This window comes from Anser anser (assembly GCF_964211835.1).
Source record: "Anser anser genome assembly, chromosome: 27".
In the NCBI taxonomy this organism is placed as follows: Eukaryota; Metazoa; Chordata; class Aves; order Anseriformes; family Anatidae; genus Anser; species Anser anser.
In genome coordinates this window covers 3655094-3681533 of record NC_139748.1, presented here as the reverse complement: position 1 = coordinate 3681533, position 26440 = coordinate 3655094, and the positions used below count along the sequence as shown (strand labels likewise).

General features: G+C 64.5%; 1 protein-coding gene across 6 annotated transcripts; it reads left to right on the top strand.

The window, feature by feature from the left end:
* The first annotated feature begins 128 nt into the window (after positions 1-128).
* Positions 129-26076, top strand: TMCC2 (transmembrane and coiled-coil domain family 2). 6 transcript variants are annotated; one of them, XM_083812994.1, is made up of 6 exons: positions 12650-13036; positions 14603-14745; positions 15431-15533; positions 22988-23922; positions 24092-24227; positions 24791-26076. In XM_083812994.1, the coding sequence occupies exons 3-6, from the start codon at positions 15504-15506 to the stop codon at positions 25100-25102; spliced, it is 1413 nt and encodes a 470-aa protein (XP_083669120.1). In that variant the 5' UTR covers positions 12650-13036; positions 14603-14745; positions 15431-15503; the 3' UTR covers positions 25103-26076. The 6 variants fall into 6 exon arrangements, with proteins under 6 accessions (XP_083669117.1, XP_083669119.1, XP_083669120.1 ...); XM_083812995.1 differs by having other exon boundaries at positions 14594-14745; XM_083812991.1 differs by lacking the exons at positions 12650-13036; positions 14603-14745; positions 15431-15533 and adding exons at positions 129-398; positions 6845-7351.
* Positions 26077-26440: the final 364 nt, after the last annotated feature.

Here is a 26440-nt window from a genome sequence, read left to right as displayed (position 1 = left end):
GCGGCCGGCGGCGGCGATGCCGGGGGGCGCGGGGCCGCCGCGGCGCGGGGCCGGCGGCCGGGCCGGGCCCGGCGTGGCGGCGGCGGCGGCAGCAGCAGCAGCGGCCGGGCCGGGGGCGCGCAGCCCTCGGGCCCCGCAGCGGCCGCCCGGCTGCCGCCGCCCCCCGCCGCCGCCGCCTCCGGTGCTGCGGCCGTAGGCGCCGCCGGTCGCGGCGGTCGGGGGCGCGGAGCGGCGGCATGAAGCGGTGCCGGTCGGACGAGCTGCGGGAGCCCGAGGACGAGCCCGGAGGCGCCGGGGAGCCGCTCGGTGCCGCCGCTATGGAGGCCAAGGGAGGGGAGGCGGCGGCCCCCGAGGTGGGCGGCGGGCCTGCGCCCAGAGCCAAGCCCCCCGACCTCAAGGTGAGGCGCCGGGGGGGCACCGGGGGGGACCGGGGGGGCACCGGGGGGTGAGGGCCCCTGGGTGGTTCCGGGGGTCCCCTCGGGGTTACCGGTGCGGCGGGCAGCCGCTGGGGTTGGGGGGGTCGGAGGGGTCCCAGCACCCCCGCGGCGCTGCTGGTGTCACCTTGGGGCGCGCGGTGCTCCCACCGGGGGGGGGGCGGATCCCGCGAGGGGGCCGCCTTTGGGGTGAAGATGCTCTCGGGGTGAGGAGGCTGCCAGGATGGGGAGGCTGCTGGGGTGGGGGTGGTCCCATGATGGGGGTGCTCTTGGTTTGGGGGTGCACCTTGGGTGAGGACGCACCCGGGATGAAGATGCTCTTGGTTTGGGGTCTCTCATGGGATGGGGACACTCGTGATTTGGGGGTGATCTTGGCTTGGGGGTGCTCTTGGGATGCTCTTGGTTTGGGGATTTCTTCGGTTGGGGGATGCTCCCGGGATGAGGACGGTCCCACAACGGTCGCAGGGCGGGGACGGTCCTGCAGTGACGATGCTCTGGGATGCTCCCGGCCCCAGCAGGTCCCAGCTGGGACGCTTCCAGGACAGGGACGCTCCCGCAGCGGGGCGCTGCCGGGGATGGACATGCCCCGGGGGGCGGGTGCCCCCCGGCAGTGGTCACCCCCCAAGCTGGGGATGCCTCGCGGCCCGTTAGCACACACACAGGGCTCAGCACCACCGAGGCCATCACCCCGGCCCCCAAAAGCAGCGATAACAATAGGGCAGGGTGGGAGAGCTGGGGGGACCCCGGTGTCACCACCAGCCCTGGGCAAGGGGGCTGCGGGCAGGGGGGTCGCGCTGTGGGGTGTTCCTGGGGGGCTGCATCACCCCAGCAGGCTTCCCTGGGATCCAGGAGGGTCACAGCGCCGTCCCCGTGCAGGGGGGCTGAGCAGACCCTAATAAGTAACCCCCGGGGTTACTGTGCGGGAGGGCACGGGGTTAGGGCTGCGGCCCCGGGGCTGCTCCCTGCGTGCCTCCGGGCTGGGTCCGGTTAATGAGGAAAACAAGCGCTGCGCTGCGGGAGGCACCGCCGGCACGGGTACGGGCAGCCGGTCCCGGCTGAAGTTTGGGCAGAAATTTCCCGGGGGGGTTTGGGAAGGGAGCAGCTCGGGTCCCCGGCCCTTCGAAAAAAGGTCCCTGTGGCGTGGGGTGGGTTTTCCCGCAGAGCTGAATTCCCTGCTCGGACCTCGGGGGGGGTTGCAGGCGCCGCAGCGTGGGGCGTGCTCGCGGGGTGGCGGCGGCTCGGCGGCACTTCCAGGTTGGGGCTTCAGAAAGACCGGGACAAAAGTTGGGAAACGGCCCTGGCCGCCCAGAGGGAGCCTGGCACCCAGGAAGGGGACCGTGGGGGGGGGACGCCAGGACTGCCGGGCCGCGTCCCCTCCTCCTGAGCGGCAGCCTTGAAACAAAACCCCCGTCCCCGTGCTCAGCCCCGCTGCTCTGAGCACGACCAGCCCCGTGGGTGCAGGCTGCCTCCCGCGCCGACGCGCCGTGCCTTTTCCTCGCCCGGGTGGTGCCTTTCCTGCGAGGTGGCCTTGGCTTTGCTGGCGTAGGGCGCAGCCGCTGCCCTAACAGCTGGAGGGGACAGCCCTGCGCCAGGGGACGGCACGTCCAGGGGTGCCTGGGGTCACCCGGGGCTTTTTGGGGTGGGATTCCCTTACCTCGAGGGGGCTCAGGTGCCACCTGGGCTTGGCCAAGGGCTGCCTCCCATCCGCGTGGTCCCCGGGCTCCGTCCCACCGCCTGCGTCCGTTTTCACCTGTGCAAAACCAAAAACGGGGGGGGGGGGGGGGGGGGGACAGGGGCCGAAGGAGCTCCAAGCTGCCTGGCGTGGCCCTGCTGTGAAGAGGAGGTGGCAGCGGGGCTGTCACCGGGAAGCCGCCCGCGTCCCTCGGATGGCGCGTCCAGCCCCGGCTGGAGCTCGGCCTGGTCCAGCTCGCGGCGACACCGGCAGCCAAAGTGCCATTGATTTTATTGACGTGGGGACGGTGCCCTGATGCGGGTTCGCCTCTTGATGCCCGCCTTTAACGCGTTTGCAGCTCGGCAATTAATTGCCTGAACCCTCCAAGTTGCTTCGCCAGGCGCAGCGCGGGATGAATTGCGGCCCGGTGCTGCCCGCAGCCTCCGCGGGGGAGCCGGCTGCTCGCTCCTGGCCCCGCCACCGCCACCGCGAATTCGGCCGCTTCGCCTCCTGTCGCTGCGATCGGTGGCAGCTTTAGGAAGCAAACCGTAATCGGAAGGATTTCCTGCCCCAAACCCCGCTGGAGCTGCTCTTCCCGTGCCGCGTCCGTCGTGCCTGGGGGTGCCCGGCCCCCGCGGGCCGGCCTCGTGCCCCGCACCGAGACCCGCAAGCTCAGCTCCCAGCGGGCGGCCAGCGAGCGTCAGATGTCAACTATTTATTTTTTTTTAACGCTTAAGACGCTTTTGAGCTGGTGACCTGGAAACAAAAGGCTGCTTTGTGTTGTCTCCGTCCCCAAACCCCAGCAAACCCACGGCCGCTTCGCTTTCCCCAGCCCCACATCCAGCTCCTTTGCCGAGAGCGAGGGCTCCATTAGGGGAAAAAAAAAAAAAAAAAAAAAAAACCAACTTCTGGCAAAAGCAGATGCATGACACATAGTTCTGCTTAAAAATATGTTGGGTGGCAGCGATTTCTGTGCTCTGCAGCAGAGTGACTGGATCCATACAAAACACTGCAGAGGGAAGCAGCCGGGCCTCTCTGGCTGGAGGCTGCCGGGGTCCCGCGGTGCCTCCCCGGAGCCGCTCCCTGCTCGGCCCCACTCCCGCTTCCCCTGAGCATCTCTCATCTGAGCGCTTCCCCTGGGTTTCCTTCTGTTTTCCCAGAGGGGCTGCTCTGACGGAGGGCTGGAAGTCGAAGCCTGACATCCTTTCTCTAGTTTCACCGTCTCGATCTTCACGGCTCTGGCCACTCCCTCCTTCGCACCCAGAACCCAAAAGAGCAGCAGCGACTCCAGGGCGCCGTCCTGAGCCCTTCCCCTTCCCCGGGCCTGATCCAAACCCATGCAAAAGGAAAATCAGCTTCCCGGGGGCTTCCTGGAGCCTCTCGTGGGGCACGGGGCATGAAGGACACGGGGAGGTCCCACCATGGGGTGCGCAGCCCCTGCTGTGGGTGCAGTGGGTGCCCTGCCCCGAGCAGTGGGGCCGGGAGGGGGGTGGCTGGGGCTCGGGGGGAAACGTGAACCCCCCATTCCCTCGTGGCAGCCCCGTCCCGCTGCCTGGGTTCATTTTTTTTGCCCCTTCCCGGGGCAGGATGTAGAGGACGACACTTCTCCATAAAGGTCGCTGGTCCCTATTCTGAACGCCGAGGTACATTTATATTTAATCCCTCGCACGAACAATTTTCCGAGCGTATTTTGGTCTGAAAAGGACACTGCCAAGGTGAGCTGGGTCCCCTGGGGCTGGCGGAGCAGAGCTGCTGTCAAGCAGCTCGAGCAGCAGCAGCGTGGTCACCGGAGCAGCTTCATCCGTCACCGCCTCCCCCAGAGCTCTCGGGGTGCCGGCAGGGACCCCAGCGGGTCCCCCCCGTTCCACCTGGGGGCTTCACGCTGAGCCCCCAGCCCCTGAGAAGAGCACCCTCCTGGGCAGGAGATGTTCCTGGGACCCCAGCGCGTTCCCAGGGCTCGTTCCAGGCCCGGCGGCGGAGTGAAAGCTCTCGGTGCTGCCCCACGGGGGGGGGGACCCTGCCCTGGTCCCCAGCCTGGCTGCGGGGTGCTGGTAGGAGCTCCCCCCATGCCCTAAAACGCTGGGTGTTGGACGGGATGGATGCTTTGGGGTGCTTTGGGGGGGTTTTCCAGTCTCTTTGCAGTGCTTCCAGCGGGCTGCCGAGTCTTGGCTGGAGCCCCTGGGCGGGCCAGGGCTATAAATAATTATTAATACGAAGAAGAGTTGAGCGGGACTGCGCAGCGTGGGGCTGTGCTGGGAGGTTATGGCAACAAGATCCCCTCCCTGCGCATCTGAAACCCAAGAACGGAGGTTTGGGTACTGGGGCAGGGCCCAGCAGAGAGCAGAAAAAAACATTTAGGGAGGAACCGGGAGGTTTCGGCACAGGGGGGGCATCGAGGGCAGAACCCAGCGGTCCCTCAGCGCGGTGCAGCATCCTGGGACGGTCATCGGGATCCCTGCCTTCCTGCAAGATCTGGGGGTTCAGGATCAAGGGGGGCTCTGGGGTCCTTTCCAGCCCCAGTGTCCCCATGGGGCCAGGCAGAGCGGTGGGCTGGAAACGGGGGATTTTGTGCAGCCCGAACCGAGGTCGGGTCCGCTCGCGGAGGGACGCCAACCGGGAGCAGCTCCTCGAAGTCCGTGGAAACCAGGCCCTGGCGTCAGCAGGAGCCCCTGCCCGCGTTAATAACAGACCCCAAAAAGATGTATTTCGGTAATAACCCTAGCGCCGTACAGCTGGCCACGCAGCCGGATTAACCGCCGTGTCCGTTGCATCAGTTATTAAGCAACGGCCGTTCCAAAATAGCCCGTGCAGACGCTCTGTTCCGAGCCACCGGGGGCCGCGTGCCAGAAAAATGCCTCTGCTTTGGGAGCGCAGTCAGACCCCGGAGTAACGTCAGGAAGCGGAGCTTTTACAGCGGGAAATGTTCTGCAATAACCATCGCGCGGTTCTGCCTCTCCTTGCTGCTCTTCCCTTCCCTTCCTTTCCCTTCCCTCCCCGCAGATCTCCCCAGTCCCGGCGGAGCCCCTGAAGGGTTCTTTCGGGAGAAGCTGGAGGGGGCCCAAGGAGAGGTGTTGGTTTTGTGTTGGTTTTTCCAAAAAGGTGAATTTCTATCGGATGGAGCTGCCGGGCTCCGAGAGCAGCCGCCTTCCCCCTGCCGTGCCGCTGCTGTAGGAGTGCCTTCATGGCAGGCTTCGCTTTGGTTTCCTCCCCCTTTTCCCCGAGGCAGGGCAGTGTCCTTGTTCCCACCCGCACCTTCCCAGGGGCTAACTGCACGCCCGGGGCTGCGCCGTACCCTCGGTGGTGGGAAGCTGGGGGTTTGGCGTTACTACCTACCTAATGCTCTCTCTTGTTTCCATAGAGACTCTATAAATAGAAGAAAATTTAAATCACAATTTCCCCGAGTAGCAATTCGGCACCGTGGATTTATTCTATACTTCTGGGGAAAAACCACAAGGATATAGGTTTTCATTACGGGCGGATAACGGAAGGATTAAGGGCTTTCCCTGCAGCGTTTAGCGACACGGGAGCTCCTTGCTGTCCGTAACACCCCGATTCCTCGGGAATACTGCGGGTGTGATGCGAATTAGGCCCTTACGGGCTGGGACATTGGGGTTTTCGTGCCTGGGGTTTTAGGAGGTGGGGTCCTTTCCGTACAGACGCGAAGTCCCGTGGCCACCCGCAGCGCCCGGAGCCGGTCCCAGACCTGACCCCTCCTTGAAAAAGCGGGATTTTGCCACGTGCCTGCTGGGGCTGTTCTTAGCTCCCTGCTCGGAGCCTGCCGCTCGCTTGTTTTCAGGCACGAGTAAATGACGGCGCTGCGATTGCCGGAATCGGCACCCCCAGGGGGAGGTCCCAGCCGCACCGAGTCAGGGGTGAAATGTCCCCGCACCGCAGCAGGGTCGCGATCGCCGGCCTCAAGGCTCGGGTGCTTCGCTTAGCTCCGAAACAGAGACGGTGCCGAGAGCAGCGGAGCAGGCTCGTGCCGCGTTGTCTGCTGGTTCCTAGGGGGGGTTGAGGCTGTCCTGGCCATGAGCCACGGTGTCACCGTTAACGGGGCCAGCCTGGTCCGTGCTGGGCTGGGGGGCTGTGGAAAATCCCATTTTGGAGAGGAGCTGGCTCTTGGCAGCGCGTTGGCGGCCGAGGCTCCGAGGCAGGGGGTGACCGTGGGTTTTCTTGCTGAAGAAAATGCCACTCTGCCCCTGCTGCCCCTCGGGTCGAGGTGTCTCAGAGGGACGTGCGGCTTTGTACGGGGCTTCCTGCAGCTCTTGGGGCTGCCAGCACCCGTCAGAGACCTTCCCCTGGTGTGGGTGGTGCTGCTGGAGCCGTAGCCCGGAGCCATCCCGAGCCACCTCGCGTGTCCTCAGCCCTCTGTGCCGCCAGCTGGGCGCTGATGTTGGACAGCCACGGGTAGGAGCAGCCGTGCCGCAGCAGGGCTGCCTCCCCCGGCGGGTCCCTTTGGGCTGGTGCGAGGGTCCCCAACACCCTCCCGAAGCTCTTTAGCCCCTTAGCATCCCATTTCGGTGCGGTGCTGGCACAGGCACCGTCCAGCAGAGCCGCGCAGTGGGCTGCGGCGCACAGCTGTGGCGCGAGCCGTGCCAGGGACGTCCCGGGGGGACATTTGTCACTTGCCAGGGCACCTGTGACATCCAACTGCTGCAACATCTAACAGCCCTGGGCGCGAGGTGACGCCAGCCTTTCGGAAAAGTAACGGGGCATCGTTTCCTCTCTTCCCCTGCAGAAAATCCAGCAGCTGTCCGAAGGCTCCATGTTCGGCCACGGCTTGAAGCACCTCTTCCACAGCCGGCGGCGGTCGCGCGAGCGGGAGCACCAGAACTCGCAGGACTCGCTGCCGCCGCACTACGGGCTGTCGGACCACGACTCCCCCGACGAGAAGGAGCGCTCCCCCGAGATGCACCGCGTCTCCTACGCCGTCTCCCTGCACGACCTCCCGGCGCGCCCCACCGCCTTCAACCGGGTGCTGCAGCAGATCCGCTCGCGCCCCTCCATCAAGCGCGGCACCAGCCTGCACAGCGGCAGCCGGCGGGCCAAAAGCGGCTCGTTGGAGCCCCAAAAGGGCAGCCCCCACCTCGTCCGAAAAGCCCCCCAGGACAGCAGCCTCACCGCCATCCTGCATCAGCACCAGGGCCGGCCCAGGTCCTCCTCCACCACCGACACTGCCATCCTCCTGGCGGAGAGCGGGGCCGTCTACCTGCTCACCGAGGACACCGAGAGCCTGGCCGATAAGGTAGGGCTGCCACGGGGGGTCGGCGGGGGGCACAGGGCCAGACGTTCCCTCGGGGTGCAGGGGGCTTGTGGAGGACGGCTCCTCTCCTCCCCGGGGTGGAGGAGCCGGGGGTGGAGGCTGCCGGGGTTTGTGCCTCTCCCAGGGGTGGGGAACGCAGGGACGTGCTGATGCCCAGGCCCAGAGCGAGGTTTGAGGGATGGAGGAGGCCTGGTAAGAGAGGGATCCTATTAGGAATCCCACCTGAGGTCTTTAGCACAGCACTGAAGCCACCTGCACCACTGCTCCCGTTCCTCCACGCGCGCAGCTGGGCTCAGGTTTTCTCCTGGAAGAGCTGGGGCAGGAAGGGTGCAGGGACTGAAAACACTGATTTTTCACTATGCTGTGAACAAATATTTCCCATCCGAGCTGATTATCTGTTTCTTTGAGGAGGTAACTGCTGTCCTGTTGACTGTCAAACAACTGTTGGATCTGCTGATAACCCAGAGGGGGGTTACTGTGCAGAAACTGCTGAGGGGCGCTGGTGCTCAGCCCCGCGTCCCGGCCTGCAGATGGATTTCGAGAATGAAATTCATGCTGGGAAGCAGTCCCAGCACCCAGTCCCTGCTGCTAACCGTTACAGCGGGACACCCAGAGAGCCTCAGGCCACAGCCCGGACGAATCCAAGTTTGGACAGACATCAAGGACGCCAGCTTGGTTATTCGCCGAGAAGGGATGGGGATAAGCAAGGCTGCGTTCAGAGCCGGTTATTTTAAAGGTGCAGGGATGGGTGAAGGCAGGGTGAAAGGAGGAGCGATCTTTGTGGACAAAATTGCCTGGTGGGGCTGCTCGTGCCCAGCCCCGGCCCAGCAGAGAATTGCTCTGTGCCGGGCCGAGCCTGCGAATGGGTGCCCACCCCCCCCCCGCTGTGATTTTTAAACCGCGCCGTGCATAGCTAACGGAGAGGCTGGTGTTTCCGTCTCGCGTTTAGCCCTGTTAATTATGAAACAGCTGAGATTAGCACGGCCGCACAGCACGCTGAGAACAAGGCACGGGTGGCGGGAGGCGAACGGCGCACGCAGCGGTGCCGGGAGGGCAGGGGGCTGCTGCCAGGGGCTGGGCTGCCCCCGTGGCGTCCCCTGCTGCTTCTCAGCCCCGCCGAAATGCGCTGGGCTTGGCACTGCTCTGGCCACAGAATCCCTAGCCCAGCACTCGGAAATAAAGGATTGCAAGGATTCTCCGTGTCGGCTTCTTTTCTTAGTGTCTGGAGCTTGCGGGTGTCAGCCGTCCGCAGCCCCTGGGGCTGGAAACATCCCATTTTTTATAATTTAAGTCCCAGCAGTGGGTTGGCAAAGCTGAGGATTGGGGCAGGGAGGTGGCCAGGTGGGCTCAGGCAGCCCCTGCCTGCGTTGTCGGGTGAGCTGCTGAGTTTTGGGGGGCTCAGCGGCACCAAAAGAGGAAGGGCAGCGGCGGCAGGTCGCAGGAGGGAGGCGGCAGCACATGGCTAAGACGCTTTGCATGTCCAGGAATAGCTCAGTAATAGGATGAAGGCGGCTGGGCAGAGCTTTGGGGTGCGCTAGCAGAGGGGGTGTCAGGTCCCGAGGAGCAGGGCTCGGGGCGATGCTTTCCCTGCGCCCCCCGAAGCTGCTCCTCTCCCCTTGGCGCTCAGTGCCCAAGAGGGAAATCTGACCCGGACGCTCCCGTTGCCCTGTGAGGTAATGGAAAGAGGCTAACGAGATACTTTTTCTTTCTCTTTTCGCTCGGCTTTTCCTGCGCCGCCGCCTCGGGCTGCAGCTGGCGCTGGCGGCTCGTGGCAGGTGCCAGCGCCGGTCCCTGCGACGGCGGCGTGGGGACGGGGGCGCCTCCGGGACGTGGGAATCTGGCCCCAGAGGAGACACACGTCACTGCGGCTGCAGCTTGGCAGGAACCAGCTATTTAGGTCCTCCTCCTCCTCACTTACAGACCTGGCCCCGCTGCCCCTGCCCCGGCAGCCCCGCTCCTCCCCGCTCCTCCCCGCTCCCTCTCCTCCAAGCTGCGCCCGCACAGGGCCCGGTTCAGGTGCCCAACCTCAGCGTCCGCAGCCCAAATTTCCTCCAGCTGGCCCCTGGCTTCTGCCCTGCAAGGAGCCCGGCCCTGCTGGTTCCCCTGTGGTTGCAGACAAAATTTCGAGCCAAAGGAGCTTGCACCGGGACCGGCACCCGCAGCGAGGGGGGAGCAGAGCGGGTCCGGGACTGCTCACGGAGCGGCACAGAGCGCAATAAAGGGATGAATAATTAACTGCATATGGCACAAAGAGTAGTAAGAAGAGAGGCAATACTGGCGCCTTTGTGGAGCAGTGGAAAAAGAGCTATTTAGAGAAACAAGAGCTATGTGATATTCTCATGCCATATTATTTTTCCACGGCCCAAAGGAAGGCCGGCCTCCTGCCCGCAGCCGCCTCGTCTTCTGCAGGAGCTGCCGGTGCCGCCGTGCCCCGGGGCTGCAGCACCATCCTGCCTGGGCTGGGCACCGCCGCCTCCTCCGTCTGCCTCCTCCATCCCTCCGTGGGTACCGTGGGCAGAGAGGGTGCCAGGGGGGTGGGTGCTTGGCACCGCCCTGCAGAGCCCATCGGCCTCACCTGGCCTTGGCCGAAATGCTGCCCCTTCCTTCGGCTGCGAATCCAGCAGCCACCGAGGTCCCGGGGCAGGCAGGAGCCTTGCAGGATGATTAAAGCGTTCGGCACTTGCACGCTATTGAAAATCAATCTCTGCGGGCGGGAGGAAAACCTTCTTCCCGGGGCTTGGGAGGAAGCCTCGGCTCTGCAAAGCCCAGCCCGCGCCGCTCCCCGGGTGCAAGGCTCCGGGCAGGGTCCTGCAGAGAGCTGAACAAGCAAACCAGCCCCTGCGTGCCCACAGACACCTGGAGGGGCGAACCGGCAGCCTGGCGGGACGCACCAAGGGCACCACGGCCTTTAGCCTCCCTGTTTCACCCTCGGACTGGAAGCCGGAGCCCCAGGGGAGCGAGGGCCCTTGCAGAAAAACCGTTTTCCCCAGAAGCTTCATGCTGAATTTTCCACTCGTTGCGTAACAGCCCGAGCGCGCGCGCTGGATTAATCCCTCGTGGAATTGCTCAGCCTCAGTTTTTGAGCAGCTCTTGCCTTTTTGTTTTATTTTTTTCCTCTAGGCTCCTGCCGGTTTGCCCTCCCCACCTTTCTGAGCTGCTTCCTCACTGAGACCCCATGGTCCCCACCAGCTCCGGGCCACCCCGTGTCCTCCCCACCGGAGGCAGCCACTGGGGGACGAGGCTTTGCCCGGGGGAGCCGTGGCGGGGAGCGGCCGGGATGGGCGGCCAGAGGCATGGGGACAGGACCGCGGCAGTCTGGGCGCTCAGCACCGGGTGCTGGTTCTGGCTGGGGCTCGGTGTAACCGGAGAGCTGTCCCGTGTGCCCCCACGCCGCAGCCGCGCTGCCTGAGCCGTCCCGTGCCCCGGCACAGCTGCCCGAGCGGTAACCGGAGCCGCGTGGGGCCGCGCTCGGGCCCCCCAGAGAAGGGCTGGCACCGTCCCCGCGCGCCGCAGCCTGGCAGGGGACGCGGCTGGGGACACGGCTCTGCTTTGTGGGGGTGCCCCCACCTGCAGCACACGTCTTTGTGCCTGCCCCCGGCCTCCCCCGTTGGGCACAAAAAGCAGCAGAGGTGAGGGTGGGATCAGAGGGAGGTGGCACAGCTGTCCCCTGCCCCCTGCGGGCAATGGCACACGGCTTGGGACCTGCGGTTCTGTAGGTTGGCGCTGCTTTGGGAATCGCAGCCGTGCCCTGCGTGCCCAGGGATTTGGAACAGAATAGGGTAGGGTAGGGTAGCGTAGGGTAGGATAGGATAGGATAGGATAAAATAGAACAGTTCACTCAGAAGAGACCTTCATATGTCACCTAGTCCATCTACCTGACCTCTAAAAATTGCCCTAAACCAGATTTTGCTCCCCAAGGAGCCCCTCGGGTGTCCTGGGGGAGCCCCTTCCCGGGGTGCGGGTGGAGGCGGCGGGGAGCAGTGCTGGGTTTCCAGCTCCTCTGCTCCCCCAGGCTCGCTTGCCTGCTGCCCAAAGCCAGGTGGTGTTTTCGGGGCGCACCTTTGTGCCTCTGCCGGGATGTGCTTCATGTGTGCTTGTGTTTCACGCGAGGACGTGCTGACTTGCAGACCTGGGGGCACGCGGGGTGGTGGCAGGAGCGGGGCAGAGCGGGGCACGCATGGCAATGGGAGCGTGCTGGAGAGCTGCCCCCTTATCTCGCTAATCTCCTCCTGGTGACCCGCCAGCGCGGGGCAGGCGGGCAGGAGGCGATTACCGCCGGGCCCGGCCACCGAGCCGGCAGCAGCAGCTGCGGGTCCCCCCCCTTGGGCTCCGAGCCCCCCCCGGCAGCGGGGTCAGCTGAGAGCTGGTGCTGGCGGGGACCGGGCACCCCGGGGGGAGCCTCGTCCCCGTCCCCGCAGAGGGGCCGTGGGCATGCTGCTGCCGGGGAGCTGCGCGGAAGCCTGCGGGGCCTGCGGGATGGGGCACGGCCGGGTGAGCCCCCCCAAAACCCAGGGGTGGCGGGGCTGGGGGGGGGGGGGACCGGGGGCTGGATCCTGCCGTTAGATGGCAGCGTTACCGCACTGGCATGCGTGGTTGCGGGTGGCGCGTGTGTCCGTCTGTCCATCCGTCCATCTGTCCATCCGTCCGTCTGTCCGGCCGTGCCTCGCACAGCCCCGCTGCCCTCCCCCACTTACCCGCTCCCAAGTACCACGCGCGGCAGCGCTCAGCGCCGCTCGCCTTCGCCGGCCGGACCCGTGCCGCACCCCGCAGCCGGCGCTGCGAAGGTGCTGCGAGGCCGCCTGCCCGCCGCCGGGCTCCCTGCCCGCCGCCCTCGCCGTCCCCTGGGAAGTGACAGCACCGGCTGCCACCGCCCCGCGCCTCCCACGGCCCTCCCGGCGCGGGTGCTTCCCCCGTGGGACGGCGGGGGGACGGGGGCGGCGGGGGGGGGGCTCGTGCGCATCCCAGCTTCAGGCCCGCGGATGGAGCCTCGCGAATTTACAGGCTCGCAGCCCAGGCTCGGGGTGGCTGCTTTGGGGTGGGGGGGGGGGTCAGTCCTTGTAGCCCGATCCCCGGTGTCCTCGGAGGCACCAGCCCTGCGGTCACAGGGCAGGGTTCGCCCCGCTATATTTAGGTGCCCACCGTGTGCGCGGCCATATCAGGGTGAGGCCGGCTGTGCTCAGCGGGGAGACACCGGCGTCCCCTGAGCACCCACTGCGGGGGTGCCGCTGGCCTGGGGACACGGAGGGGGCTTTGGGGGGGGGGGCTCCGGGCAGCCCCAGCAGGCGAGCAGCGGCCGGGTGCCGCGGCACGGCTCAGCCTTCGCCCCGCTGCTCGGGGCACTCAGGCAAAGTTCAGCTCCCCTTCGCTGCCTGGCGTCCAGCTTGGCGCTGCCTGCCCCGGCTCGGCTCCGCTGGCATCCCAGCGCCTTGGGTTTCAGGGCGGGGAGGGGACGGACGGCTCGCTCGCCTCCCACGGCTCCGGTTACCCACAACTTGTCTCAGTCGACAACTGGGACGGGCGGAGGGACGGAGGGACGGCGGGGACCCTGCGCAGCCCGGGCACGGCGCCTCGGGGCGCTGAGCAGCCCGAGCCCGGCTCCGGCAGGAGATGCCGCGGTGCCAGGAGCTTGCCGGTAGGAAGCCAGGTTTGCTCCACGGCGCTTCTGGAGTATCCTTTGTCCCTGCTGGGGAGGAGGACGCGGGGGTGGCACGGGTGGTGTGGCTCGGGCGGGGGGATGCTGCTGGGAGCTTTGGGTAGGGTTTCTCCTCGTTCCCTGCCTCAGTTTCCCCAGCTGGGAACGGGGCCAACGCTTCCGTGCTGTTGGTGAAGTTCCTTGCATCTCTTTAGGAGGATTTGCTGACAAAGGCAAAGCGCGTCCTCCCTTCCCACCCAGACCCCGGGCAGGTTCTGGTGGTGCTAAAATCCCAGAGGAAGGAGCTGAAGGAGGCCAGCGGTGACTGCAGCGGGAAAAGTGGGAGCGGCGATGCCCCGTTGCCCCCGTGCAGCCCCACGAGTGCCGCGGGTCTCGGGAGGAGCTGCTGAGCTCCTCGGCAAACCGAGCCCCAGTCGGGCACTGCGGAGGTGGACATGGGCAAGCGCTGGCGTGCAGGTCGGTCCCCATGTCCCCGTCCCCGCTTGTCCCAGGGGAACGACGGTCCCTGCGTGGTGGCGGTGGTGGGGACTCGTCACCTCCCTCCATGGGGATGGCGCTTTGAGGAGCGGTTGGGGAAGAGCAGATAATAGCTGCGAAGACAAAGACACCCGGGATTGCTGCTTAATTAATTCAGGAGAAGAAGAATATCAGGCTCTCGTACTGATTCACCCCCTAGCAAAAGACATCGTGTTCCTCAGCCTTCTCTGACATATGGCTGTTGTTTCCAGCCCACCCCCGGCTCCTGCTCGCCGACAAGCAGGGGATGCCAAACGCACGCTGCCACCCGGCCCGGGAGGCGCGGGTCCGGCCGTGGGCTGGGGTGGGGAGGGGTGACCCGGTGGGGCGGATGGGGCAGGCTGTGGGTGGTGGGCGAGGGTTTGCGTCCATCCCCCAGCCCCTCACAGGCGGCAGCTGGGGGCTGTGATGGGGCCGGGAGCAGAATTGGGCTCCTGGAGGCTGAGTCAGGATGAGCAGAGCAGGGTCCTGCCTCGGGACTCCTCGCCCTGCTGCGTCCGCCTCTCCCTACCTCCACCCGCGAACCCTTCCCATACAAGCAGCTGCAGATCCCCCACGGCAGCACCAGCACCGGCTCAGCTGTTAGCAGCGCCGACATCCAGCTGCAGCACGGGCTGGGGCTGCTGCTGGCACCTCTCGTACTGCGGGACCCAGCAGGAGAAGTGGCAGCACCACCCCTAGAGCTCCTGGGGTTCCTCCCTCCGGTAAAAGAAGAGGCTGAATTTTCCCCCAGATTCTCCCAGAGCAGGCAGGGCCCTGCTTGTGAGGGATGGTCCCTGCGGAGGAGCCCCTCGCAGTGACCTGCGAGCCCACGTCGTGCTCAGCTGGTGTCCCCTGGGTGCCGAGGGCAGCCCGGTGTGGCACCATGGCGGTGCCGTTTGTTCTCGGCGCCGGGACCGGCCCCTGCGGCTCCCAGCCTGTTGCCTCTCCCCCGGGCTCCCTCCCCGCTCGGCAGCCTTGCGCTGCTTGTTCTTGGCTGCTTCTCAGCCTCGCGGAGCCTCCTCTGCAAACGCACGGTGCGCCTTCCCCTGCCCCTTTCCGCTCCTTAACCACAGCCATGGCAGAGGGAGAGGAGCCGGCCGCCCCGCGCGGCACCGCCCCGGCGCTTTGCAGGAGTGACCAGGGCACCCTCATGCCCGAACCGCACCCTCCCGACTCCTGCCCTGGGAAGAGGATACTGCTCTTAAATTCCCTGCTGGGTGTCTTTGTAAGTATCCCCCCCTGCTCTCCTTCCAGCCTCCGGGCGCTGGCGAGGCGAGGACCTCGGGGTGCGCAGGGGCACGGGGCGAGGAGCGGGGTGGTGCCTGGGTGCTGGGTCAGGATGCGCGCGGGGCTGGCTGGTTCTTAGGGTCGGTGCAGCCGCTGGTCGCGAGGTTTCAGGTCTCCTTTGGAGCAGGTCTCCCGCTTTGGACTCCAAATACATCGGGGGAAGCGGGGGTTAGGAACGGTTCGGTTCGCAGGTCTTCGCTTCCATCAGCATCCCAGCTCCCGATAATCTGCCTGCAGCTTTCCCAGCCCCGTCGTGGACACCCCGCAGCACAGCTTGGCTGCTCCTTCCCCTTTTCTTTTGTCCACGCTTCTCGGCTAAGCTCAGGCTCCGCGTGCTCCTGCTAAGCCCGGCTGGGTCAGCCGGTTACAGGCACTGGCAGGGGCACGGCACAGCCAGCGAAGGCAGAGCCCGAGCCCCAAATTCGCCGTGTGTTGGTGCTGCACTGCTGGGTGACCTGTCTGTGGGTTTAGGTGCTCGGACAGGGATGTGGCAGGCAGTCGGGGCTGGATCCTGCACCGCTCAGCCCCAGCACGCACCGAACGTGCTGCGATTTTGTGGCAATCCAGGGATTTCCTTCGCACGGGAGCTGGGATTGATTGATTTCTAAATTTGCCTCTTACAGGCAGGCCTGAAAAACATAGCTCCCACTTTCTAAGCAGCGGACTCAAATCTCCTAAGCAGAACCGGTGCTAAGGATGAAGGGGAGTCCGCCGCCGGCGTCTCGGGTAATTTCCTTGCAAATCCCCCCCCTTTTTCCTTCTGGCACGGAGGGAGCCGGGGCTGTGCCGGGCTGCTGTGGCCACGGCTGTGCCGAGACCCCCGTGGGTGACAGCCAGGCTGCCCGAGCCGTCCCGGGGCTGGAGGGTGCCGTGGGCTTCTCACCCGTGCGGGAGGGAGCTGTGCCTTGGGGACGGAGGTGCTGCAGCCCTCCCTCGCTTTGCGGGGCACTAACAGGCGGCATTGCCACTGCTTCCATCATTTGCTGACCTTCCCCGTGCGCTGAGGAGCTGCACACGGGTGGGTTCCTCTGCCCCCGGGGGGGCACAGCCCCGAGGAGCCCCCTCCTCCCCAACCGCAGCGCGGCTGCTCCGTGCTTGGGGGCTGCTGAGCGCTTTAACCCAGGGAAAGGTAAAGGAATAGCACAGAGCAGCGAGGGGGTTTCCAGAGTTCCTCGTGCGCCCGGGGATTTTTCCTGCCCTGCTGAGGCCGCGGAAGAGTAATGGGAAGTGACCTCTGGCTGCCGTGCTAAAATGAGAAGCGGCGTTAGGAGGTGTTAGAGCCGAAGATGACCGTCCCCCGCTAATAGGAGATGTGTCACGTCCGCAGGCATCCGCTGCCCGGGGCTTGGCTGGGCTGCAGGACCCGCCCTGGCGAGGGCACATTCTTCCTCAGAAGGAGGGCTCAGCACCCTGTGGTAGGCACGGCTGGTTTCTGTTCCCGGGGGGTTTAATGTAGGGGGGAATCGGCGCTTCTCAGAGAGGTCCGTGCCCTTTGTAGGGCTGCATCGGAGCCCGCTGCCCCCCGGGCACGGCGCTTGCAGGCACGCAGCTTGCTCGTGCCGACTCGGCGAGACGCAGGGAGGAAGGTTTTGCCTGCAAAATCTGAGGGGACAGACCTGAGAAACACGGGGGCTGCTGCGGGTGCGGGGTGTTGGAAGCACCCGTAGGGGTTTTGTGGCCTGCAGGGTCCCCGTGTCCCCAGGCGCTGAGGCTGGCGTGGGGCTGCGAGTCCCGGGGCTGGGGCGTGGGGACCGAGCGGTCCCCTCCAGGGCCACTTCCCAACCTCGGGCCAGCAGCCCCGACCTGCTTGGGCAGACAGGGCGGGCGAGCCGCGCTGCTGGGGGCTGGATTCAGCCCGTCTGTTCCTCACCCTCGAACACCGGTTCCCGAAATCGCCTGCCAGCCCTGCCGGGGCTGTTCCTGGGTGCCATGCACCGCGTCGCTGTCGCAGCGGGTCCCTCGCTCGGGGGGACCAAGGGTTTTAGTGGGGTGTCGAACTGTGCTTTGGCAGCCTCACAGCACGGAGAGCTGTGGGCACAGGCACGGTGCTGGTGCAGGAGGATGCGCCGGGTCCAGCCGTGCCGGCTGGAGGCTGAGGGCGGCTCCAGGAAACGTGTCCCTGCCCCTGTGCCCGTTTCCTCCTGTCGTGCTGCTCCCTTATCTGCAGCCACACGCGGTCCTGCAGCCTGGGAGCACTGGCAGCCCGCAGCCGCCCTCGTCCCAGGCCTGCCAGAGCCCACGTCTGCACCCAGAGCCCCTCGGAGGCGGCAGCGTGCGCTTCCAGGGCAGGGACAGACGCGGGGACAGCCCGAGAGGTGACGGGAGGCGAGGCTGAGCCGTGCTGCGGGCTGTCTGCTTCGCCTCAGCTGCGGGAACAGCACGGCCTTCCCCATTAAACATGGATCTGGGTCACGATCAGCTCATCGCTCTGGCCCGTACAATTAAATGTGTGGCTCAAAATACTTCCCGAGCTCTTGTTGTCGTTATGCCTTTTTTGAAAAAGAGCCTGGCCGGAGAACCGCAGCTGAATCCTCGTCGCTTAGCGCTGCGGCCGTGCAGATGCTCCGCTTGTGGTCGCAGGTGGTTTGAGGTTTCAGACAGCCCCAGCATCGCCGCGGTGCCCTCGGGGCGTTGGTCTGGCGCAGGGTAAGGCTCTGGGCTCGAATTCTGCTTCGCTCAGCCGCTCGTATTCGGTCCTGGGAGCTGGGAGCAGACAAATGCACAGCTCCAGGTCTCCTTCCTCGCCCAGGGCTTTGGCTTTGGCCATCACAAGCTCCGCTGGCCCCGGCATAAAGCGGTGACTGACGGGTGGCTGCGGGCTGCTGCAGTACCAGAGCCTGCCACAGCCCTGCTTGCCTCTCAGATGTGCCATTTAATACCGCCTTAATTGCACGTGGGGGAATCACGGCTAAGAGAAAGCCGAGTATCAAGCACCTGGAGCTGGCGAGTGGGCAGAATGGCTGCTCTCGGCGTTGCCCCCTCCCGTGGCAGCGGCTCCCACAGCCGGTGCAAGCTTCCCCGTCGCTCCGAGCAGGCTGCCACGAGCGGCTGGTTCCTGGCTTCTGTCTCCCAAACCCATTTGGTGGCCGTGTTTTTTTTGGGTAGGGCTACAGGAACCCTCTCAGGCTGCTGTCTGGCTTTTAGGACAGTGCGAGGTGGCGCTGTGCCGGGGGCTGTGGTTGCGCCGTGTCTGCACGGCGCCTGTTTCGCTGCACCCCCAGCACGTGCTGGCGTGGGCAGGCAGCGACATTGCTTCGCTCCTGCAAAAACCTCCAAAATGGGGGGCCCAGATGCAGGGCCCCCAGCACCACAACCCCGGAGTGACTGCGGGGGGCTGAGCTCCCCCATGTGCAGTGCTGTTTTTTTTTGTTTTTTTTCCTGCCGCGCTAAAACTGGGGCTCTGGAAGTTTACAGCGATTCCAAACCGTGGTGGGTTTCATTCCAAAATATTTGCCAGCGTAAGCCCCCAGCCCCGAGCCTGCATCACTGCGCAGGGCAAGCCCCGAGCGCGGTGGGTGCCCACGCGCAGCTGGGGACGGGGCCCCCCGGGAGAGCGGGAAGGGAGCGGAGAGCAAACCCCGCGCTCGCAGGCAGCCGTGGGCGTTAAACATGCAGGCAGAGAGCGCGGAGGTTTCGCTGCCCCCGTTCCCCCTGGGGACCCCCCCGCAGCGGGGCTCACCCCGGAGAGGTGAGGATCCAACCAGCTTGGCCTCGATCGCAGCCGGTGCTGGGCTGCAGGATGCGGCCGGCGGCCGCTCCCTGTCTTCGCTGCCGTATTTCTTCCACGCGTGGCTCCCACCCGGAATTTGGCTTTGTGTGCGCCTCAGCCGGGCTCTTCCCAGCCTTCGTGTCCCGGGCTGTGACGGCGCAGATGGTGGCGGAGCGGCACAGCACCCCGTGGCAGGGCACAGGCAGCGTGTCGGGGCTGGAGGCGGTGTGAAGCTCCCGCTGGGGGGGGGGGGGGGATGAGGGGTGTTTCTTGCGTTACAGCCCTGAGAGCTACAGTCGGCGAGAGCTGTAAACAGCTCGGGCGGATTTACTGAGTCGGCAAGCCCGCGGCACACAGTCAGCTCAGCCCCGATGCTGCGCTCGCTGCCCGCGCGCTTGGAAAGCTCGCGGGGCCGCGGGGACGGCTCTGCCGGGGGGGCTGCAGCCCTGAAATCGGGCTGGGGGCTCCGACGGGGGCTGCAGCCCCCTCGTCCCCGCTGCTGCCCCTAAACCCCGCGGCTGCTGCTGCTCCCGGCCAGGCCCCCTGCCATGGCAGCCCGCGCATCGCGGCCGGGCGCTGCGCCACGGCGGGGACGCGGCCGGAGAGCCCACGCCGAGTAGTCCTGGGGGACCCGACCCTGCCCGCGATGGAGGTAGGTCCCGCGGTCCTCGGGGTTGGAATAGCATCGCGGGGAGGGGGGCAGAGAGAAATGCGGGTGCTCTCGGTAGCTCCTTGCCGGTGCTGCCCGCAGGACCCGGAGACGTGTCCTCGGTGAATGGAGCCCAAGGCGCGATCTGTGCCGGAGCAGCGAGGGCAGGGTGGGGAGCTCTGCTGTCAGCCGAAACCCTTAACATGCTGCTTACCTGTAAGAAAAAAAAAATATTTTCAGGCAGGGAAATGAGCGGGGGCTGCTGCTGCCCTCCCCTTTGTCCGACCGGGGTTGGTGCTGGCCACCGGGCAGGGCAGGGCAGGGCGCAGGGGGTACGGGGCTGCCCGCTTCGGTCTGTGCTGCGGGCTTGAAAGGAGAGTGGGAAGTGTGAGTCAGGGCTCCTGCTTCTATTTTCAGCTCCTGGGGTGGGTAGCGTGGTGGGAATAGCGGCTCCGCTCTGGGAGGCACAGGGCTGGGGATGCACACGGGGATGGGACAGGCTGGGGACGTCCCGAGCATCCCTGCGCAGTGCTGGGCTGGGTGCAGCACCTGACTCACGGCGAGGATGCCGAATTGTGCTGGTAAAGCGCTTCGAGCGCCCCGAGGAAGAGGGGCCGCGGGGGCAGGCGCATTGCTGAGTGCCCCAGGGCTGACCTCCCCACGGCCACGTGGCGTTAGCTCATCCCCGGCGCTTCGCAGCGGGGCTGCAGCGTACGGAAAGCAGAATAGTTGGGAGCTTGAGTAAGCGTCTCGAGAGCTCTGTGCTCAACTTTGGAATAATTGTGCAATTTCTTACAACGGGTTTCGATCCCTTCCAGCCCACGGGTGTGCCGGCTGACCCAAAGCCCTGCGGCGGGGATGCGGCTGCAGCCCGGCCCCCCCCCAGCCCACGGGGCAGCTCCTGGCCCCGAGCTCCTCACCTGCCACCTGGGCTCTCTTCCACCAAACCTGCAGCAGCAAATAAAGCAGCGTTGCATAATTGTGCCCGCCCGTGGCCCTCCAAGTCCTGTTTGCTCAGCTTATTAGCTTGAGCCTTTTGCATATCTCAGCTCTCCTGGGCTGAACTCTGGTGATAAGAATCGTTTTTCTTCCCGCGTCCTGCATTCCTCCTGCATCCCACATCAGCCCCTGCTCTCCCCTCCGAGCGTGCCTGGAGAACAAGCGGGGGGAGCTGAATGGCGGTTTCATTTCAGCGTGCCTACCAGAATGTTTTCTGCATGTAGGGAAAGTGTGGCTTTTGCTAATCCCCCTGGTAAATCTGCTGCACAGTCATTTAGGCTTGCTGGGGTTTAGCAGGCACTGCCTGGTAACACTGCAGAGGTCTGTATTGGCTTTTTGTTGTTTGTTTTTGTTGCTTTCAAAGCAATAACCTGCCGGGGTTATCGGATGATTTGCCCTCACACAGGGCAGAGCTTTCTGTGGTGCATGGGGAAGGGATTTCACCCCGGCCACGTCAGCACAGATGGGCAGCATCGAGGCCGTGCCGCTCGCTGCCATCCTGCCCTCCCTTCCCCCCGTGCTCCCAAATAAACTCCCACAAATAAATCCCAAAGATTGGATTTGCAGGAGCTCAGCGCTGCACGAGGTCGGGCCCGGCCGGGGCAGTTGTGAAGACGGGGCTCAGTGCTTCCCAAACCTTTCCCGGTTTCTCCGAAGCCCCTGGGAAACCTGGGTCTCCCCACCTCTCTCCGGCCATGCCCTTTAAGCAATTTTCCTAATTAAGCGATTTGCAGGAAGCCCCAGGAGCCTGGCAGCAGTGCTCTGAAGGTCCTTGCATCCCCCAGGAGCACCCCACAAACGAGGGCTCCTTCACCTCCCTGCCGTCACCGCTGCTTTGATGCACAGCTCGGATCCCCGCAGGTATCTCCCGAAAGCTCTGCTCGCCCGGCTCCTTCCAGCACCTGGTTCCCAGCAGGGCTCGTGCTGCGGGGTTGTACCTGACGTGCCTCGGCCACGTAAATGCATGGAAGTAACGAATTCAGCTTCAGCATAAGTGGAACAGGAGGCTCCGCCGCGATAACCCCGCGTTTCGTAGAGACGAAGTCTTCTTCGCTTCGTTGGCCCACTTTGGGTTTCCCGTTTCAGCTTCTCCAGGGCCGCCTTCCTTTTCTAAGGGCGGTTTTGGTCTTTGTGCATCTGGGAGAAAAGCAATTTCCTGCCGCTTCCAAGTTCTGCCCTTTGATAAGAAACAAAAGCGAAACCCTTCCGTGGGCCGCGGGCTGGAGCGGGGTGACTGAGGACAGCCTGGAGCAGTCTGCAAAGCCTGCGGCTTTGGTGGGTGGGTGGTTTGAGTTTTTTTTTGAAAAATGCTGGTCCATCAGGGATGAAGCCACTTGCAGCTCTGTCCCCGTTGCTCTGTGCAGGCTGGGGGCTGCTTGTTCTTCCCCTTTGCTCACATCCTGCAGCCCCGCCACGGGTTACGGGGCAGTAATGGAGAGACAGGAGGAGCCTTGCAGAGGGGCTGGGGGGTGCCTGAGCTCCCTCCCTGCCCTGCTGCGAGTCTCAAACCATCGCAAGATGTCCCCTGCATGAAACACCAACGTCTCGGTGGTCCCCAGCGAGCACAAGCCCTGTCTTATTTCCACCCTACAAACACCCCAGGGCCACAAAGGCAGGCAGAGCCGCCTCGCAGACCCGCTGAGCAGCGAGGGAGGAGGAAACGCAGCAGCAACGGGAGGGAAGCATTTTTAGTGCTTCTCCGAGCCCTGCCTGGGACTCGCCACAGATGGGACCGTTGATACGCAGCGCCTTGAGAACATGCCTCCCTCCTGCACAAAGCATTTCCTGGTGATAACACACCCCTAAGTAACGATCTCGCAGCATTATCCCTATTAAAGGGTCATTCGGGGAAAGTGTGATGGAAATGAGAAATTATTCAGGGCTGCCAACAGTATTTAACTTTCAAGCAGCTCTTAATTAGAAGCCAGGAGCCATTTATACAACCGCGGAGATTTGCATAGGAATCCGCATGTAAAACCCAGCGACGGGGAAGATTTGCGATTTTCGGGCGGCGAGGGCTGGAGAGCGCGGGGCCGGAGGTTGGCGTGGAGGATTTGGGATTTGAAGAGTGGCCTCGGGCAGGTGGATTTCTCTCCCAGTTAAAGTTTTCCATCCCTAAACGCGCTGATAGGTGGCAGCATGTGCTTGCAGAGGGGTCCAGCGATGCCAGGTGAGAAACCCCAGGGAAAGAAAGCAGCTCGTGGCTCTGAGCATCCCGCCTGCTGCTGCCGAGGGTTCGGGGTCGCTTCCAAACCGGGGCTAGGGCAAAGCTGCTCCTTTCCTGGAAGACTCCGCTCTGTGTCTAGGCTAAGAGCCAAGGACTGAGGGCACGACTGAATTACCTGCAGGTGGCTCAGTCCCTGCTCACCGCCGTTCTGATGGCAGATCGGACGATGGGTTTCCATTTCAGCCCCTCCCATGGCGCTGGTGCCCGGCGCTGCAGGCAGCCCAGAGGCAGCTGCTGGTGTCTCTGCTTTGAGCGAGGACAGAAAGTCAGAGCTGAGCTCCCAGCGGTGCATTTTGCTTGCTGAAAGCCCAAACCAGCCTTTAAGGATAATTAATTTGGTGCTGCAGCCTCCAGCTGGCTTATTCCTGGGATGCCTGCAGTAGCGGCACGGCTGGAAAATGCTTGAGCAGCCAGAAAAAAAAAAAATAATCCAGTTTCTCCAAACCTATTCCCTGCTAACCATTCTCCTGCTCTTTCCTCCCCACCCCGCCGCTCCCGTTCCCCCCTGGCACCCCCGTGGTGCTGGGGGCTCCCCCTCCCCAGGGCTGCTCGGGCTTGGCCCCCTCTGAGCTCTGCCCTCGTGTTTCTGCTCGCAGCTGGACAAGGGGGACGTGACCGCGCTCAGCCTGCCCGCCGCCGCCGGCCACGGCGATGCCGACGGCCCCATCTGCCTGGATGTCCCCGACGGCACCCCTGACCCCCACCGGACGAAAGCTGCCATCGAGCACCTGCACCAGAAGATCCTCAAGATCACCGAGCAGATCAAGATCGAGCAGGAGGCGCGGGACGACAACGTGGCCGAGTACCTGAAGCTGGCCAACAACGCGGACAAGCAGCAGGCCTCCCGCATCAAGCAGGTTTTCGAGAAGAAGAACCAGAAGTCGGCGCAGACGATCGCGCAGCTGCACAAGAAGCTCGAGCACTACCACAAGAAGCTGAAGGAGATCGAGCAGAACGGCCCGTCCCGGCAGCCCAAGGATGTTTTCCGGGACATGCACCAAGGCCTCAAGGACGTGGGCGCCAACGTCCGCTCCAGCATCAGCGGCTTCGGCGGCGGCGTGGTGGAGGGCGTCAAGGGAGGCCTCTCGGGGCTGTCCCAGGCCACCCACACCGCCGTGGTCTCCAAGCCCCGGGAGTTCGCCAGCCTGATCCGGAACAAATTCGGCAGCGCCGACAACATCGCCCACCTGAAGGACACGCTGGACGACGGGCACCCCGAGGAGGCGTCGCGGGCGCTGAGCGGCAGCGCCACGCTGGTGTCCAGCCCCAAGTACGGCAGCGACGACGAGTGCTCCAGCGCCACCTCGGGCTCGGCCGGCGGCAGCAACTCCGGGGCAGGGCCCGGGGGTTTGGGGAGCCCCAAGTCCAACACGCTGGACAGCCACCACAACAACTTCGACACCATCCTGGAGGAGCTCCGGGAGATCAAGGACAGCCAGTCGCACCTGGAGGACTCCATGGAGGACCTCAAGGCACAGCTGCAGCGGGATTACACCTACATGACGCAGTGCCTGCAGGAGGAGCGGTACAGGTAGGACCAGGGGGGCCGGGCTGGCGATGCACATCACCCGGGGTGGCTCTTTGGGGACCACGAGACCCCATCCTGGAAAACCAGATGGTTTTCCCAGCATTAGGGAGAAGGAGGGTGGGGGCTTTTTGGGGTCCTGCCCGCCCCAGTGCCCCTCTGTCCCCATGCCCAGGTACGAGCGCCTGGAGGAGCAGCTGAACGACCTCACCGAGCTGCACCAGAATGAAATGACCAACCTGAAGCAGGAGCTGGCGAGCATGGAGGAGAAGGTGGCCTACCAGTCCTACGAGAGGGCGCGGGACATCCAGGTAAAGGGAGCGCCAGGGCTCAGCACCGCGCTGCGCCCTCCACCCGCAGCACCAGGGAGGGACAGGGCGCAGGCAAGGGGCAGCCCTTTTTCAGTGTCAGCACCTTCCAGATGAGGTCCTTGCTGTGACAGCATCACAGCAAAAAGTGGGTACCTAAGCCATGTCCCCAAAACACCTGTCTGTGTCCCAGCACGTCTCTGCTGTGCTGAAATCCAGAGGTGCTCACAGCAGCGCGAGGCTCGGGGTGGGTGGCTGGGCAGTTAGGAGCCACACGGGAGCCAAGGCATTGCCCCTGCTGTCCCGGACTGGGTCACGTCCCCTGCTGCAGTCGGTACGTGTGGCACAGAGACCCCAAACAGGTCTCTGTGGCACAAAGACGCAGCGCAGACAGGGCGAGGACTTGCAGAGGGAAACCCCTTTCCACCACCACCGTCACGGTGAGGTTGGGCCCAGGTCGGAGCTGCGCAAGCAAAACTTCGCAGTCTCAGAGCGTGGGGGTAAATCCCCAAATCCCCAAATCCCTCGTCGCCCCCGGTCGGGTCTAACGCGGCTGCGTCCCGCAGGAAGCGGTGGAGTCCTGCCTGACGCGGGTGACCAAGCTGGAGCTGCAGCAGCAGCAGCAGCAGGTGGTGCAGCTGGAAGGGGTGGAGAACGCCAACGCCCGGGCGCTGCTGGGCAAGTTCATCAACGTCATCCTGGCCCTGATGGCCGTGCTGCTCGTCTTCGTCTCCACCATCGCCAACTTCATCACCCCGCTCATGAAGACCCGCATGCGCATCCTCAGCACCGCCCTGCTCGTCCTCTTCCTCTTCTTCCTCTGGAAGCACTGGGACTCCATCACCTACTTTCTGGAGCACGTCCTGCTCCCCAGCTGATCCGCGGCCCTGCTGCTGCAGCCTGGGGGCTTTCCGTATCCCATGGAGGAGGGGATGGGATGGGAGGGGGGGACGCAGCAGTCTGGAGCCTTCGGGTCGTTTCTTCGCACGCGGTTCGGTCGCTTTGCCGGCCCCTGCTGCGCCTGGCTGCCGTTGCTCGGAGCGTGGCGGAGTCGGTCCCGCGGGATGCTCAGGGAGGGCGGAATGGGGAACGAGGAGGAGTTTGGGAAGAAACTGGTCGTTTACGTGGCGGCGGGTTTTTCTAGGGGTTTTAGGCTGTTTTTTAAGGTCACTCGGTTCTGAAAGTCCATGGGAAGGTCTGCAGAGCCCACTTCGGGGCTGTCGGGAAGGATCGAGCTGGACCAAACCTGGCTCCGGGGGTTACTCAGGGCTGGGTTTTTCCTTTCGTCCTTAAAGACCAAGGTGGTAAAAAGTCCGGGGATGGAACAAAAGCGAAGCACGTGGTGACGGAGAAAATGGGTCCAAGGCAAGTGTCGCTGAGCCCGGTGAGCTCGCAGCGGGACGTGCGCGGCTGAGCAGCTCCTGCCGACCCCGCCACCAGCTGTCCCCAGCGCCAGAGACAGCACCAGCACTGGCACGAGTGAGACCCCCCCCCCGCTGGTTTCCCTTCATTTATTTATTTCCCCCACACACCCACCCTTTGCCTTTAGTCGATCTGATCTCTTCAGGGACACCTGGACTTGCCAGCATCACGCCTCTGAGTCCTCCAGCCTCTGCAACGTGTCGTGTGTGTGTGCGTGTGCGTGCGCGTGCAGTTTTTAATTTAATTCAAGACTCTGTTTCCATTTGTGAATCAAAGCTGGTAGTGCCAGGGGAGGCGGGCAGCTGCCTTCCCAGCCCTACACAAGAGCACAGCATGCTGTCTCGGATGTTTCTTAAATTATTTCCTACATATATATTTATGTAATATATCTCCACACACACACGTATATAAATATATATATATATATATATGATACATGCACAGTCAGATCCTCCTCTGGTGCAAATGGGTGCAACTCCGCCGACGCCGGAGGCACTGACCCGGTTTGCCTCAGCTGAGAATTTGGCCTTTAGCGTTTCTGTCCTGCTGTGCGGGGGGCTGGGGGGGCTGCATCCCCTCTCGCGCTGGCACACCTGGGAGCGTTTGGGCCACCAGGTGGGCACCAGCTCAGCGCGGCCGCAAGGAGAGAAGCGGAGGGGACCGCGGCCGGAGGAGAGCTGTGCTGGGAGGTAAGCCTGCTCTGTTTCTGAACCCAGCAGCGCGTTGGCTTTCAGCTGCTTTTGTTGACCTGGGAAGACGGCGAATGGAGCCGAGCTGCAGCTGAGCAAACACGG

Coding starts and splice junctions, on each gene's coding strand:
- TMCC2 (XM_083812991.1), top strand. CDS start 237: ATGAAGCGGTGCCGGTCGGACGAGCTGCGGGAGCCCGAGGACGAGCCC. Junction 399..6,844: donor CCAAGCCCCCCGACCTCAAG/GTGAGGCGCCGG, acceptor CTTCCCCTGCAG/AAAATCCAGCAGCTGTCCGA. Junction 7,352..22,987: donor CCGAGAGCCTGGCCGATAAG/GTAGGGCTGCCA, acceptor TTCTGCTCGCAG/CTGGACAAGGGGGACGTGAC.